We start from the raw sequence: 15,520 nt of genomic DNA, 5'->3' as shown, positions 1-15,520 counted from the left end.
ATGTAATAGTGATCATCACACCGTATGGTTTGATATAAGGGCGAAGGCGGAGTGCGGACGCACAAAACTCAAAGTACTGGATTTCAAACATACTGATTTTGATAAACAGTCATAGTAGATGACGGCAGAAAAAGACCTGCACGGTCCATCCAGTCTGCCCAACAAGATAAACTCATATGTGCTACTTTTTGTGTATACCTTACCTTGATTTGTACCTGTCCTATTCACGGCACAGACCATATAAGTCTGCCCAGCACTATCCCCGCCTCCCAACCACCAGTCCCGCCTCCCATCTGATTTTGATAAAATGGGGGAATACCTGAAGGAGCTGTTGGCGTGGGAAGGCATAGGAGAAGTGGAAAAACAGTGGTCTAAGCTAAAGGCTGCCATAAATATGGCGAGTGATCTTTTTGTGAGGAAAGTAAACAAAATCAAGAGAAACAGGAAGCCTATATGGTTCTCCAAACAAGTAGCTGAAAAAATAAGATCAAAAGAGGCTTTGTTCAAGAAATACAAAAGAACGCAATGAGAGGATCACAGAAAAGATTATCGGATTAAACTCAAAGAAGCGAAGAGGGAAATACAGCTAGTGAAAGCAAAATGGCTAAAGATGTAAAGAGAGGTGACAAGACTTTTTCTCAGATATATTGGAGAAAGGAGAAGAGATAGGAATGGAATTGCGAGACTGAAAGATAATGAGAATGGCTATGTGGACAGTGATGAAGATAAAGTGAACGTGCTAAACAATTATTTCTCCTCTGTGTTCACGGAGGAAAATCATGGAGGACCGCAGTTGGCTGCCGAGGGAACGTCTGGAAATGGAGTGGATACTGCACCATTTACGGAGGAAAGAGTTTATAAACAGCTGGAGAATTGGAAGTTCTGAGAGAAGAGGACATTTCTCTGGTAAGTGAACACTACTTTGCTTGTGCTTTGGGAACTTAAAGATTGGGGTTTAAAGGAGGAATTGTAGGTTAGTGTTAGGCAAACTTAAAAAGCAAATTTCAACAGCTAACAGAAAACAGCTAATCTCCATAGTCTTTTCCACTTAGTTTTAAAAGCCTTGTACCACAGCATTAACAGATAGAATCTAACAGCCACTGCAGGATCTAATTTAGTATTCCCACCCCTAGGACAACTCCTCATTTATAGTCAGTTATTGTAATTAGGGTAACAAGCAAGGAGTGCTCTTATAGAGTTTTAAATACATTTCATTACCATCTAAGAAGGAAATACTAAAATCATACAATACACTATATAAAGTAAAAGACACTTTTATATTAGGCTAATATCCTTAATACTGTAGCAAGTTTTAAAATATTGGAAAACTCAAAAACACTAAGATGGAGTCAGCAGTCCAGCAGCGAGAGGGGTGCTATCCAGTCTTTTGCATTGAGTGTCACATGTATGATTATCTCCCAGTTGGTGAGATGTCATATGTTTGCGCCCGATGCAAAGAGCTCCTAGCTCTTAGAGAACATGTCCGTTCTCTTGAGGCTAGAGTAGCAGACTTGGTGGAGCTGAGGGAGACAGAGAGGTACATAGAGGAGACCTACAGGGATGTTGTATAGAGAGGTCCCACCTCCAGTCTAGTAGCCCTTGTGCTACCTTGGAGGAGGGAGGTCTCCTAGAAGGAGAGCATCACCCTGGTGAAGTAGGAAGTACTCCTTTAGCCAGGACCTGCCCACCAGGGGATGTACTATCCTCTCGCACTGAGGATATGTCTCCAAGTGCTGCCCGGGAGGGAAAGGTTAGGACAGCTGTTGTAGTTGGTGATTCGATCATTAGGCATATAGATAGCTGGGTGGCTGGTGGACGTGAGGATCGCCTGGTGACTTGCCTGGTGCGAAGGTGGCGGACCTCACGCGTCACCTAGATAGGATTTTAGATAGTGCTGGGGAGGAGTCCACTGTCTTGGTACATGTGGGTACCAATGACATAGGAAAATGTGGGAGAGAGGTTCTGGAAGCCAAATTTAGGCTCTTAGGTAGAAAGCTCAAATCCAGATCCTCTAGGGTAGCAATTTCTGAAATGCTACCTGTTCCACGTGCAGGGCCCAAGAGACAGGCAGAGCTCCAGAGTCTCAATGCGTGGATGAGACGATGGTGCAGGGAGGAGGGTTTTAGATTTGTTAGGAACTGGGCAACGTTCTGGGGAAGGGGGAGCCTATTCCGAAAGGATGGGCTCCACCTTAACCAGGGTGGGACCAGGCTGCTGGCGTCGGCATTTAAAAAGGAGATAGAGCAGCTTTTAAACTAGAAATGGGGGGAAGGCCGACAGTCGCTCAAAAGCGCATGGTTCGGGAAAAGGTATCTTGCAAAGATACCTCACAAACAGGAAAAGATAGGGTTTCTGGATAGTGAGGTTGCACAACAGACCGTGGTAGGCCAGGTGCCCTTAAATACAACTAAAGATCAGACAAAAGATGTCAAATCAATAGTGTCAGGTACTAAGCATCATGCAAATAAGAACAACAAACATACTCTGAATGTCTATATGCAAATGCTAGGAGTCTAAGAAATAAGATGGGAGAGTTGGAATATATTGCACTAAATGAAAAATTGGATATAATAGGCATTACTGAGACCTGGTCGAAGGAGGATAACCAGTGGGACACTGTCATACTGGGGTACAAAGTATATCGTAATGATAGGGTAGACCGGACTGGTGGAGGGGTAGCATTGTATATTAAAGAGAGCCTTGACTCAGATAGATTACAAATTCAGCAGGACACAAATCACACCTTTGAATCACTGTGGGTTGAAATTCCATGTATAAAAGGGAAAAAAAATGGTGATAGGAGTGTACTACCGTCCGCCTCGCCAGGATGAGCAGGTAGACACAGAAATGATAAAAGAAATCAGAGACGCGAACAAAATGGGCAATGTAATAATAATGGGTGACTTCAATTATCCAAATATAGACTGGGTAAATGTAACATCGGGACACGCTACAGAGATACAATTCCTTGATGAAATCAAGGACAGCTTTATGGAGCAACTGGTGCAGGAGCCGACGAGAGAAGGAAAAATTCTAGACTTGGTCCTTAGTGGAGCGCATGATCTGGTGAGGGACGTTATGGTACTGGGGCCGCTTGATAACAGTGACCATAATATCAGTTTTGACATCAACCTTGAAGTAACTGTACACAGAAAGTCAAATACGTTAGCGTTTAACTTTAAAAAAGGAGACTATGATAAAATGAGAAGAACGGTAAAAAAAAAAAAACTTAGGGGGGCAACTGAGAGAGTAAAAACTGTACAACAGGCGTGGACGCTGTTCAAAAATACCATCCTGGAGGCCCAGGCCATACATATTCCACGAATTAGAAAAGAAAGACGGAAGTCCAAAAGACACCCGGCCTGGTTGAAAAGTGAGGTGAAGGAAGCTATTAGGGCTAAAAGAAACGCCTTCAGAAAATAGAAGAAGGAACCGTCTGAAAATAACAAGAAACAGCATAAGGAGTGTCAAAGCAAATGCAAGGCGCAGATTAAGAAGGCCAAGAGGGAGTATGAAAAAAAGATAGCATTAGAGGCAAAAAAACATAGTAAAAATTTTTTTTCGGTATATTAAAAGCAGGAAGCCGGCAAAAGAATCGGTTGGGCCGCTGGATGACCGAGGGGTAAAAGGGGCGATCAAGGAAGACAAAGACGTAGCGGAGAGACTGAATGAATTCTTTGCTTCGGTCTTCACCGAGGAAGATTTGGGTGGGATACCGGTGTCGGAAATGGTATTTCAAGCGGACGAGTCGGAGAAACTTACTGACTTCACGGTAAACCTGGAGGACGTAATGGGGCAGTTCGGCAAACTGAAAAGTAGCAAATCTCCTGGACCGGATGGTATTCATCCTAGAGTACTGATAGAACTGAAAAACGAGCTTGCGGAGCTACTGCTAGTGATATGCAACTTATCCTTAAAATCGAGCGTGGTACCGGAAGATTGGAGGGTGGCCAATGTAACGCCCATTTTTAAAAAAGGCTCCAGGGGAGATCCGGGAAATTATAGACCGGTGAGTCTGACGTCGGTGCCGGGGAAAATGGTAGAGGCTATTATCAAAAACAAAATTACAGAGCACATCCGAGGACATGGATTACTGAGACCAAGTCAGCATGGCTTTTGTGTGGGGAAATCTTGCCTGACCAATTTACTTCAGTTCTTTGAAGGAGTGAACAAACATGTGGACAAAGGGGAGTCGGTTGATATTGTGTATCTGGATTTTCAAAAGGCGTTTGACAAGGTACCTCATGAAAGGCTACAGAGGAAATTGGAGGGTCATGGGATAGGAGGAAATATCCTATTGTGGATTAAAAACTGGTTGAAGGATAGGAAACAGAGAGTGGGGTTAAATGGGCAGTATTCACAATGGAGAAGGGTAGTTAGTGGGGTTCCTCAGGGGTCCGTGCTAGGACCGCTGCTTTTTAATATATTTATAAATGATTTAGAGATGGGAGTAACTAGTGAGGTAATTAAATTTGCTGATGACACAAAGTTATTCAAAGTCGTTAAATCGCGACAGGATTGTGAAAAATTACAAGAGGACCTTACGAGACTGGGAGACTGGGTGGCTAAATGGCAGATGATGTTTAATGTGAGCAAGTGCAAGGTGATGCATGTGGGAAAAAAGAACCCGAATTATAGCTACGTCATGCAAGGTTCCACGTTAGGAGTTACGGACCAAGAAAGGGATCTGGGTGTCGTCGTTGATAACACACTGAAACCTTCTGCTCAGTGTGCTGCTGCGGCTAATAAAGCGAATAGAATGTTGGGTATTATCAGGAAAGGTATGGAAAACAGGTGTGAGGATGTTATAATGCCGTTGTATCGCTCCATGGTGCGACCGCACCTTGAGTATTGTGTTCAATTCTGGTCGCCGCATCTCAAGAAAGATATAGTAGAATTGGAAAGGTGCAGCGAAGGGCGACTAAAATGATAGCAGGGATGGGACGACTTCCCTATGAAGAAAGACTATGGAGGCTAGGGCTATACAGCTTGGAGAAGAGACGGCTGAGGGGAGACATGATAGAGGTATATAAAATAATGAGTGGAGTGGAACAGGTGGATGTGAAGCGTCTGTTCACGCTTTCCAAAAATACTAGGACTAGGGGGCATGCGATGAAACTACAGTGTAGTAAATTTAAAACAAATCGGAGAAAAGTTTTCTTCACCCAACGTGTAATTAAACTCTGGAATTCGTTGCCGGAGAAAGTGGTGAAGGCGGTTAGCTTAGCAGAGTATAAAAAGGGGCTGGACGGTTTCCTAAAGGACAAGTCCATAAACCGCTACTAACGGACTTGGAAAACTCCAAAATTCCAGGAATAACATGTGTAGAATGTTTGTACGTTTGGGAAGCTTGCCAGGTGCCCTTGGCCTGGATTGGCCGCTGTCGTGGACAGGATGCTGGGCTCGATGGACCCTTGGTCTTTTCCCAGTATGGCATTACTTATGTACTTAGGGGGTGGAAACAAGGTTTTCTAACAGAGAAGGAATTTAAATTTTTGAACTATAATAAGCATAAAATTCCAGTATTTTACTTATTGCCGAAGATACACAAACGCCTGAAGCGTCCGCCCGGGCGCCTTATCATTTTGGCAAGAGACTCTTTGTTAGAACGTTCGTGTCAATACATTGATAAGCAGTTACAACCATGCTTGTCAACTATTAAATCATTCCTCAAGGACACAACCCATTTTTTACAGGTCTTGCAATCGACTGGTTGTTCACCAAACTGGATAATGGTAACGCTTGATGTATGTTCACTGTACACAAGTATACCACAGGATGAAGCTCTTGAAATATTACATTTACTGGAACAACGCCCTCGTCCATATTTGGTTCCTTCAGATTTTTTGGTTAAATTGAGCGATACAGCCATGAGTAAGAACTTTTTTATTTCTGACACAACGTTTTTTTCAACAAAAGCCTGGTATAGCTATGGGGGCAAATTTATTCATGGCTTGGTTCAAGGAGAAATGGATTTAATCGTGTAGATACTTCAAGCACGTTCAGTGCTGGAAACGGTTTATCGATTACATTTTTTGCATCTGGTCAGGAATAATTGAGACACTTCAACAGTTTGTGGATTTCCTAAACCAATGCCATCCCCAGATTAAATTTGAGATTGTAAGCAACAAGATTTGCATTTCATTTTTGGATGTATTAATATAAAAAAAGGGGAATGGTTTTACAACTACGGTGCTTTCTAAATCTACTGACTGGAAAATGAAGATACGTACCTGTAGCAGGTATTCTCCGAGGACAGCAGGCTCAATATTCTGACTGATGGGTCGTCGACCGCAACGGCCCAGGAGACCGGAAGAAACTTCAAAAGCAAAGGAATCCTCTGGAACATTCTGTTGTGCGGGCTGATTCACCGCGCATGCGCAAACGGCTTCCTGCCCGCGACGCGAACGTGCACTGCTCAGTTTAATAAAAAGCAAAAAAATATAAGTGGAACAACTCCAACGGGGAGGAGGGAGGGTTGTCAGAATATTGAGCCTGCTGTCCTCGGAGAATACCTGCTAAGTATGAATCTTCATTTTCTCCACGGACAAGCAGGCTCAATATTCTGACTGATCGGGTATCCCTAGCCCCCAGGTTCGCTCAAAACAATGATCGTTGGTCAATTGGGCCTTGCAATGGCGAGGACAGAACAGAGATTGACCAAAAAAGAAACACAACTAAGTGAGAGTGCAACCTGGAACAGAACAGAAATGGGCTTAGGAGGTGGATTCTAAACCCCGAACAGATTCTGCAGCACCGACTGCCCAAACCGACTATCATGTCAGGTATCCTGCTGAAGACAGCAGTGAGATGTGTAATGTGTGGACTGATGACCACGTTGCAGCCTTGCAAATCTCTTCAATAGAAGTTGACTTTAAGTGTGACACTGACGCAGCCATGGCTCTAACATTCTGAGCCGTGACATGGCCCTCTAGAGTCAGCCCAGCTTGGGCATAAGTGAAGGAAATGCAATCTGCTAGCCAATTAGAGATGGTGCGTTTTCCGATGGCAACTCCCCTCCTGTTGAGATTAAAAGAAACAAACAATTGGGCGGACTGTCTATACGGCTTTGTCCACGTAAAAGGCCAATACTCTCTTGCAGACCAAGGGAGCAACTTGTCTTCACCAGGGCGGGTATGAGGATGGGGAAAAAAAAATGTTGGCAAGACAATTGACTGGTTCAGATGGAACTCAGACACCACCTTCGGCAAGAACTTAGGGTGAGTGCGGAGGACTACTCTGTTATGGGGAAATTTGATATAAGGTGCATGCACTACAAGGCTTGGAGCTCTGACTCTACGAGCTGAAGTAACAGCCACCAAGAAAATGACATTCCAGGTCAAGTACTTCAGACGGCAGGAATTCAGTGGCTCAAAAGGAGCTTTCATCAGCTGGGTGAGGACGACGTTGAGATCCCATGACACTGGTGAAGGTTTGCCTGGGGGCTTTGATAAAAGCAACCCTCTCATGAAATGAACTAAAGGCTGTCCAGAGATAGGCTGACCTTCCACACGTCGATGGTAAGCACTGATTGCACTAAGGTGAACCCTTACGGAGTTGGTCTTGAGACCAGACTCTGATAAGTGTAGAAGGTATTCAAGCAGGGTCCGTGTAGGACAAGAAAAGGGATCCAGGGCTCTGCTGTCACAACAGATGGCAAACCTCCTCCATTTGAAAGAATAACACTTTTTCGTGGAATCTTTCCTGGAAGCAAGACTCGGGAGACACCCTCCGACAGACCTAAAGGGGCAACCTCTAAGCTCTCAACATCCAGGCTGTGAGAGCCAGACGCCGGAGGTTGGAATGCAGAAGCAACCCCTCGTTCTGTGTGATGAGGGTCGGAAAACAGTCCAATCTCCACGGTTCTTTGGAGGACAACTCCAGAAGAAGAGGGAACCAGACTTGACGGGGCCAAAAAGGCGCAAACAGAATCATGGTTCCACGGTATTGCCTGAATTTCAGCAAAGTCTTCCCTACTAGAGGTATGGGAGGATATGCATACAGAAGGCCTGTCCCCCAATGAAGGAGAAAAGCATCTGACGCTAGTCTGTCGTGGGCCTGAAGTCTGGAACATAATTGAGGGACTTTGTGATTGGTCTGAGTGGCAAAAAGATCCACCGAGGGGGTGCCCCACGCTCGGAAGATCCTGCGGACAACGTCCATGTTCAGTGACCACTCGTGAGGTTGCATGATCCTGCTCAACCTCTCGGCCGGACTGTTTTTGACGCCTGCCAGATACGTGGCTTGGAGAAGCATGCCGTGATGGTGTGCCAAAAGCCACATCTTGACGGCTTCCTGACACAGAGGGCGAGATCCAGTGCCCCCCTGCTTGTTGGTGTAATACATAGCAACCTGATTGAATTAAAATGATTTGATTGGACAGCTGATCTCTGAAAACCTTGAGAGTGTTCCAGATCACTTGTAATTCCAGGAGGTTGATCTGAAGACCCTTTTCCTGAAAGGACCAAGCTCCTTGAGTGTGAAGTCCATCTACATGAGCTCCCCACCCCAGGAGAGATGCATCCGTCATCAGCACATTTTGTGGAATTTGGAATGGACGTCCCAAGGTCAGATTGGATTGAATGGTCCACCACTGAACGTGGTGGAGAGATGGATTTCATCCTCTAGACACCCCGTGGCCTGACACCACTGGGAAGCTAGGGTCCACTGAGCTGATCTCATATGTAGGCGTGCCATGGGAGTCACATGAACCGTGGAGGCCAACATCTGCCGAGCAGAGATCTGCTGTGACGCTCGAACCAAGGACACTAGGGCCAAGAGATTGTCTGCCCTTGTCTGGGGAAGATAAGTTTGAGACGTCCGTGGTCCAACAGAGCTCCAATGAACTCCAATTTCTGAACCGGAGACAGGTGGAGACCCGCTCGATGCCTCGCTGCTCCCAGCGCATTGTGGTCTTTCGGCAGCCATTACCTGAACTCCCGATGTTGATACATCCCTCAATGTCGCCGACCTCGGTACAGATAACGATGCCGACGTCAAAGGACCGGACCGGTCAGAAAAAAGTCTCTCGCGTTGAGCCTCCTGAGCCACCTGGGTCCGTTTTTTCATCAAATCACACAGCTTACAGGCAGCTGGTCAGGTCCCAGGCTCTGAAGACACCATGCGTGGGGGGTCGGTTCCCGAGATGGTCCGGTTGCACCGAGTACAACGCTTGAAGCCACTGGGTGTCCTCGATGACATGGAGGGAAAAATGGCAGCAGCGAAATTAAACGGCTCGATGGTGCCAAATAGAAAGGCACAAAAAAGGGGGAAAAAAATTGCCTGACCCAGCAGACTAAAGGAAACTTCAAAGGGGAAGAAGAAAACTAATAAAATAAAGGAAAAGAAGGGATTTAAAAAAACTTTTTTTGACTAAAGGAGAAGGGATAAAATGGGCGACAAATGCCAAAAAAAAACCAAAAAACAAAAAACAGTTCTCCTGAGCCGAAAAAGGGAACGTGACGAACAAACAGCTTTCCCAATCATGGATAGAAAAGAAATGAGCAGTGCATGTTTGCGTCGCGGGCGGGAAGCCGTTCGCACATGCGCGGTGAATTGGCCTGCACGACGTAACGTTCCAGAGGATTCCTTTGCTTTTGAAGTTTCTTCCAGTCTCCTGGGCTGTCGCGGACGACGGCCCATCAGTCAGAATATTGAGCCTGCTTGTCCTCGGATAATTCCTTATTACATTTTTCCAGCATGCATCCCCCTCACATGAAAAAGAACATCCCGTTTGCCCAGTTCCTGAGATATTGGGTATACATATAAAGTATCACATATCATGTAAAATGAGTTTATCTTGTTGGGCAGACTGGATGGACCGTACAGGTCTTTATCTGCCGTCATTTACTATGTTACTATGTTAAATGAAAATAAGTTTCATAGAACTGTCAAGATTTACTGAAGTACCAATACTGAGCAGAAGCATTACCTTTCCTAAATGTGTGAATTATCTCCGGATGCACTTTCAGATTCATAATCTGCTACTTCTGTTTGGCCTTCTTGAGCTGTTTGACTCCAGCTATCTGTACCATTTGAAATGGTATCCTCCTCCCCAACAGTCACGTCCACCCAATTCACATCTCCAGATTCATTTTCATCACTGCATTGATCATCTTGGCTGTTACTTTGTGATCGATCTGTTGAATCATCTTTTTGTTTTGCTGAATAATGGTCTTTCTTTTGTTCATAGCTCATTTTAGATTTCATAACTACTTTATCTAAGTCCGCATTTCTCAGTTCCTTATGCTCCAGGACATACTGCTTTGGAGCCTCTCTACCATTCTTTGGGCTCCTAGGACTTTTAATTAGTCCCTTGCTCTGGTTTTGCTCAGTTGGATGGTTATACTGCTTTTGGTATCGTTCCATCCACTTCAAGCTTCCAGTTCTTAAAGTACATCTATTGTCCTTGAACCAGCGTACTATTTCAGTTCTAACCAGTCCAGTTTGAGCTGCTAACTGGTCATACTCCTGTGGTGAAGGCCATTGGGTTCTTGCAAAAATAGTTTTCAACAGGTGAAGCTGTTCTTGATTAATTTTGTGACACTCTGAAGAATCATACAAACTGTCTAACACATGTGAACTGTTCAACTGTCCAATTTGAGTTATAGATCCATTTTGCATTCCTTGTTTTTTTGTATTGGCATCCATTGAGTCCAAGACTGCTTGTTCCATGTTATCCCTTAGCTTTCGTCTCTCTGAGAACCATAAATCAATTTCTCTTCTACTAAGTTTAGTTTCTGCTCTTAGTTTATCCACGTCCATTTGAATTGGAAAAGCATTTTTTGCAAAACAGCGTTCAAGAACTTTAAGCTGATCTTCTGTTTTCCCTTTAAATTTCTGGGGCAGGAAGTCTGGATATGGATGGTAAGAACGAGCAGATGATCTTGCAGCTGCAATTGCTAATTGATCTTTTGCTATAGATTCACTAGTGATATGAACAATACCTCTCTGACTCCTGTATCTATGATCACTAAACCATTTTTTGATATCACTCCTCGAGAGGCCTGTGATATCTATCAATTTATAGATTTCACAGTCATCTGGAAACTGACTTTTAAGAAAACTAGACTTCAGAATTGCTATTTGTTCCTTAGTCTTTTTTCGTTCATTTGGGGATGTTGCAACTAGATGGCTTAGTTTTGGTGAGGCTTGAGCCATTTGTGGACGTTTGGTTTCTGAAGTAACTGGATGGTTCTGTAATGGACGTTTCTTGCCCTGATTAGAAGAACCTGCAACAGAAAGTGTAAAAGAAGGGCAAGTAACTGCTGATCCATTTGCTACCTGAGTCAAAACCAGGCCAGTCTGACCAAGTATTTGACAAGGTACAGCAGTCTGGATAATGGGCTGAGAAACTTTTGAATTTGTAGCAAGAGGAGCTGGTAGAACAGTAATGGTTTGTGGAACTGGCTGGATAGTTCCGTTGAACATCTTCTTCCTTGCTTCTTCAACTTCCTCCGGGGACCAACTTATCCCATGCTTCAAACGCTGAGTAGCAAACCAGATTCGGATTTGCTCTTCCGGGTGTTTGGATGCAGCTGTCAGCCATGATAATTCTGCTTGTGTTGGGTAGGGAAATTTATTGAATGAATTGATTAGTGTTTCATTAACATCTAATGCAGAATTGTATTTGGTACTGTTCAGAGGAACAGGGACTTTGGGAAGAAGACTGATATTTGGTGGCAGCTGTACTGAGGGCATAACATGAGCCACTGCATCCTGAAGTAATTCTGTTCCATTAACTGTGATAGCAGTATTGGTGGTTTCAGTTATGATGCAGGAACTTCCATCAATCTGGCTTTCCATAACTACTTCTTCTGACATTCTAGGTATCTTTCTGCCATCAACTTTAGTCTTACCCATTTTCATTATGGGAGTTTTAGTTACTGTAATCCCCGCAGGTAAGTTTTCATCATTTTCACCATCTTCTAGGCTACTGTTTCCCATAGGAACAACATTATTAGTTCTGTCAACTGACTGTTCTAGGACAGTCTGATTATTGCGTTTCATTAACTTAAGTTTAAAGTTATTCTCTCCTGGGTGATATTTTGTATTATGGTCAGATAAAGAATCATACTTTTTGGTAGTGAAGTTACATTCAGCACACACATAAAGAGGGTTGAGAATAACATTTGGGTGCTGCAAATCAACATGTTCTGTAAACTCATTGAGATTTTTTGTTGAAAAAGGACAGTATTTACATTCATACCCTCCTTGAACTTTTTTAGATGTATTTTCTATTGTGGATTTTCCTTCAACTACTTCACAATCCTTTCCAGAGCTTTCAGTCTCCCAGTCATCCTTAGATTCTTGCTTTGGAGTGCCAGCACTCCTTTCTTTCAGGGTTTCAATTTCATCAGTGTCAGCTTGTTCTATAACTTCAGAGGATCGCACCATACATGGAGTTGTTGACTTTCTTTTGCTTGCCATGACAACCAGTTAATATAATATATTATTACTATGAATGGGCGACGTCTTCAAGCATACAAAAAAAAACAAATGTTTTTGCTTTTCTTAGACGCTTTATCAAATATTTGTATTTCCAGGTTATGGTGCAGTCAGCTCCAACCAGTAGATGTATTTGAGTGCATTACACCTGCAAACAATAAAATACAAATGTCATTTTTTAAATGATTGTGTTCTATGAATCATTCATTGAAAATGTAAAAACATAGCTAAATTTTAGCTAAAATAGAGCAGCTGGGTGCTATTTAACCTAAGGAGAACTAGCAGTTTGCCAAACCTTATAGAGTTTGGCAAACTACTAGAGTTTAGTTCTTGACAGCATTTATGCCACTTTATCACTGTTAACCCAAGTAAAGTAAGCAGATTTGATGCATGACTTTTCTGCCAACTCCAACCCCTTATACCTTCTTCCACTATCCATGAGTGCACAACTATATGGAAAAAAACTTTCTGTAAAGGCAATGAGGCAAGCATTAAACATTTAGGGGCCCTTTTACTAAAGCATGCCTAAAAATGGCCTGTGCTGGTGTAAGCACATGTTTTGGACACACGCTGGCCCACTTCCTTAGTGCGCCTGGAAAAAGGCATTTTTTTTGTGCCGGAAAACGAACGTGCTGCAAAATTAAAACCAGCGCGTTTCCATTTTTGGCCTGAGACCTTACTGCCACACCCTGACTTAGCGGTAAAGTCTCTCGCGCTAAGCAGGTAAGGGTTCAACACGCCTAAACTGCCCATTACTGCCGGATAGGCACCACGTGGTAGAAAACAGAAAATATTTTCTACCACGTGTTTTGGGCGCACGTCAAAAATGGAATTACCGCCTGGGGCATGCGGTAGCCAGGCGTTCATGCCAATTTGATGCGCACAGGATGCACATAAGTGCACCTTAGTAAAAAGGCCCCTTAGATCTTCAATTGAAGAGAATCAATTTAACGTTTTATGGAGACAAACAGACTACAGGAAGCCCCAACTGAACACTTAAGAGGAGGCAAAAAAAATATTCCTATTACTAGCTGATTTGTGCACTATGAAGCTACTCAAAATTGTATATCCTTTTCACCATTAACCATGACATGCCCAATCAGAGATTCATAACAGAAAAAAAATAGCATTAGAGGAATTTTGTTACTACAGTGATTTTAAATATGAACTGAACAGGTAATTTAAGACAAATTTTTTTTTTCATAATGCCTTGTATATTACACATAAACTGCTGTCTACAAAATACTATTCAAAATATATTAAAAAGAGTTTCATTGTTCTATATATTCTAAATGATTAATATGAAAGAACAAATTATACAAATAAAAATAGAGAAACCAAAAAGTCTTGGGGCTCAATATTCAGACCTCAGGAGTTAGCCCAGCTAACTCCCACGGTCAGTTCAGAGCCCAGATATTCAATTCCGGGCCATTTCCGGTTGCCAGCACTGAATATCTGGTTTATTTTTGGCCAGTTCAAACTTACCCAGTCAGGCCGATATTCAACATTGGCCAAAGTTTGAACTGGCTAAAGATAGGCATTCATGTGGATAGCTGGTTACATTGCACGAAGTAACCAGCTAACCAAGAATTTTCAGCAGCTCAGGGCCGGCCATCTCCCGCTGATAATTTGTGGATAGCCAATCCTGGTTGGTTGAATGCTTTTGAATATTTGGGGGAGGGGGAGGCAGTATGACCGAGTCTCGGTTGCAGTGTCTGGACTGGGTGGGAGTGGGTGAGCAGGTGCTGGAAGAGCAGGCCGGTTTCCACTACAATGAGGAGCAGCGGGAGGCGCTGTGGGTGTGAAGGGGTTTAAAAAAGGTTTAGCAAGCTTCCTAAAAGTCCATAAGCCATTATTAAAATGGACTTGGGATAATCCAATTCCTACTTCTAAAATAAGCAGCATAAAATGTATTGTACTGTTTTGGGATCTTGCCAGGTACTTGTGACCTGGATTGGCCACTGTTGGAAACAGGATACTGAGCTTGATGGACCTTCAGTCTGTCCCAGTTTGGCAACACTTATGTACTTATGGGGTTTGGTGTCTAAGTCTTCACATACTTAGTCATAGCATACCAAATGGGAGTTACTCTAGGGTTTAACTCAGGGGCCCCTTTTATAGAGGGCACTAAGCTCTTAACATGTGGTTAACACATGCTGCCAACAGACTACTGCAAGATGTGTTAAAATACTTTGCTGTATTTTCCATATTAGCTTACAATATCTTGCGCATTACCTATTTTTGGAAAATATCTTTAGGAGGGGGGGTGTCATGGTGGAGAGGGGGCGTTCCTACATTATCCAGCTAGTGTGCTAGAATTAGCTTCACTACCTGGCTAAGGCAGGGTTAACGTGGGAGCACTTAGTGCCTTCTAAACAGGAGGCGGTAAGTGCTCCCGCGTTAATTTTTTGCAGGAACCATGTGCTACTGACATATTGACATTAGCATACTACTAGCAAACGAAAAAGAAAAGCCCTACAAAGCACCACATTTATTTTGTGTGGAATACAGCCTGTGCATTCTGATGGACTAATAAAGTAATCAGTTACCTAGATCCAGAGCCTTTGAAAGTGTCTAAAATTGTGCTAGTCAACAACTAGTACAATTAGTTAACAACCATTGTTAGCTTTTATTAAGCTGTTCTAGATATTTATAGTACAGTTTATGGCAAATATGTACACAACCTACATGTTATGTGTTTAGTTGGGCTACCTGAACAGTTACCAGAGCGCAATTTGGCTACATTATTGGAATGCTAGTTGTCTAAGGAATTTGCTCTTTCCAACAGAATGGGGCCCTTTTATATTGAGAGGGTGTACATGATTGGCCGCATCCAGGATGGCTGTCAAAAGCCACAAGTTTTAATAATTGTAATTCAAGTCCATAAACCGCTACTAAACGGACTTGGAAAAATCCAAAATCCCAGGAATAACATGTATAGAATGTTTGTACGTTTGGGAAGCTTGCCAGTTGCCCTTGGCCTGGATTGGCCGCTGTCATGGACAAGATGCTGGGCTCGATGGACCCCTTGGTCTTTTCCCAGTATGGCATTACTTATGTACTTAATTATGTA

The 15,520-nt window shown here is 43.3% G+C and overlaps 1 protein-coding gene across 1 annotated transcript in view; it reads right to left on the bottom strand.

Annotated features, from left to right (window-relative positions):
* The window catches only part of LOC115480152 (zinc fingers and homeoboxes protein 2-like), a 71,937-nt gene that overhangs the window by 16,442 nt on the left and 39,975 nt on the right, over nt 1–15,520 (bottom strand). The window contains exon 2 of the mRNA XM_030218638.1: nt 9,932–12,595. Coding sequence (XP_030074498.1) covers nt 9,937–12,429 — 2,493 coding nt within the window. The 5' untranslated portion in view covers nt 12,430–12,595 and the 3' untranslated portion in view covers nt 9,932–9,936. The remainder of the gene's footprint in view (nt 1–9,931; nt 12,596–15,520) is intronic.

This window comes from Microcaecilia unicolor, chromosome 1 (genome assembly GCF_901765095.1).
Source record: "Microcaecilia unicolor chromosome 1, aMicUni1.1, whole genome shotgun sequence".
NCBI classification, from domain to species: domain Eukaryota; kingdom Metazoa; phylum Chordata; class Amphibia; order Gymnophiona; family Siphonopidae; genus Microcaecilia; species Microcaecilia unicolor.
This window is presented reverse-complemented; position numbering and strand designations above follow the sequence as displayed.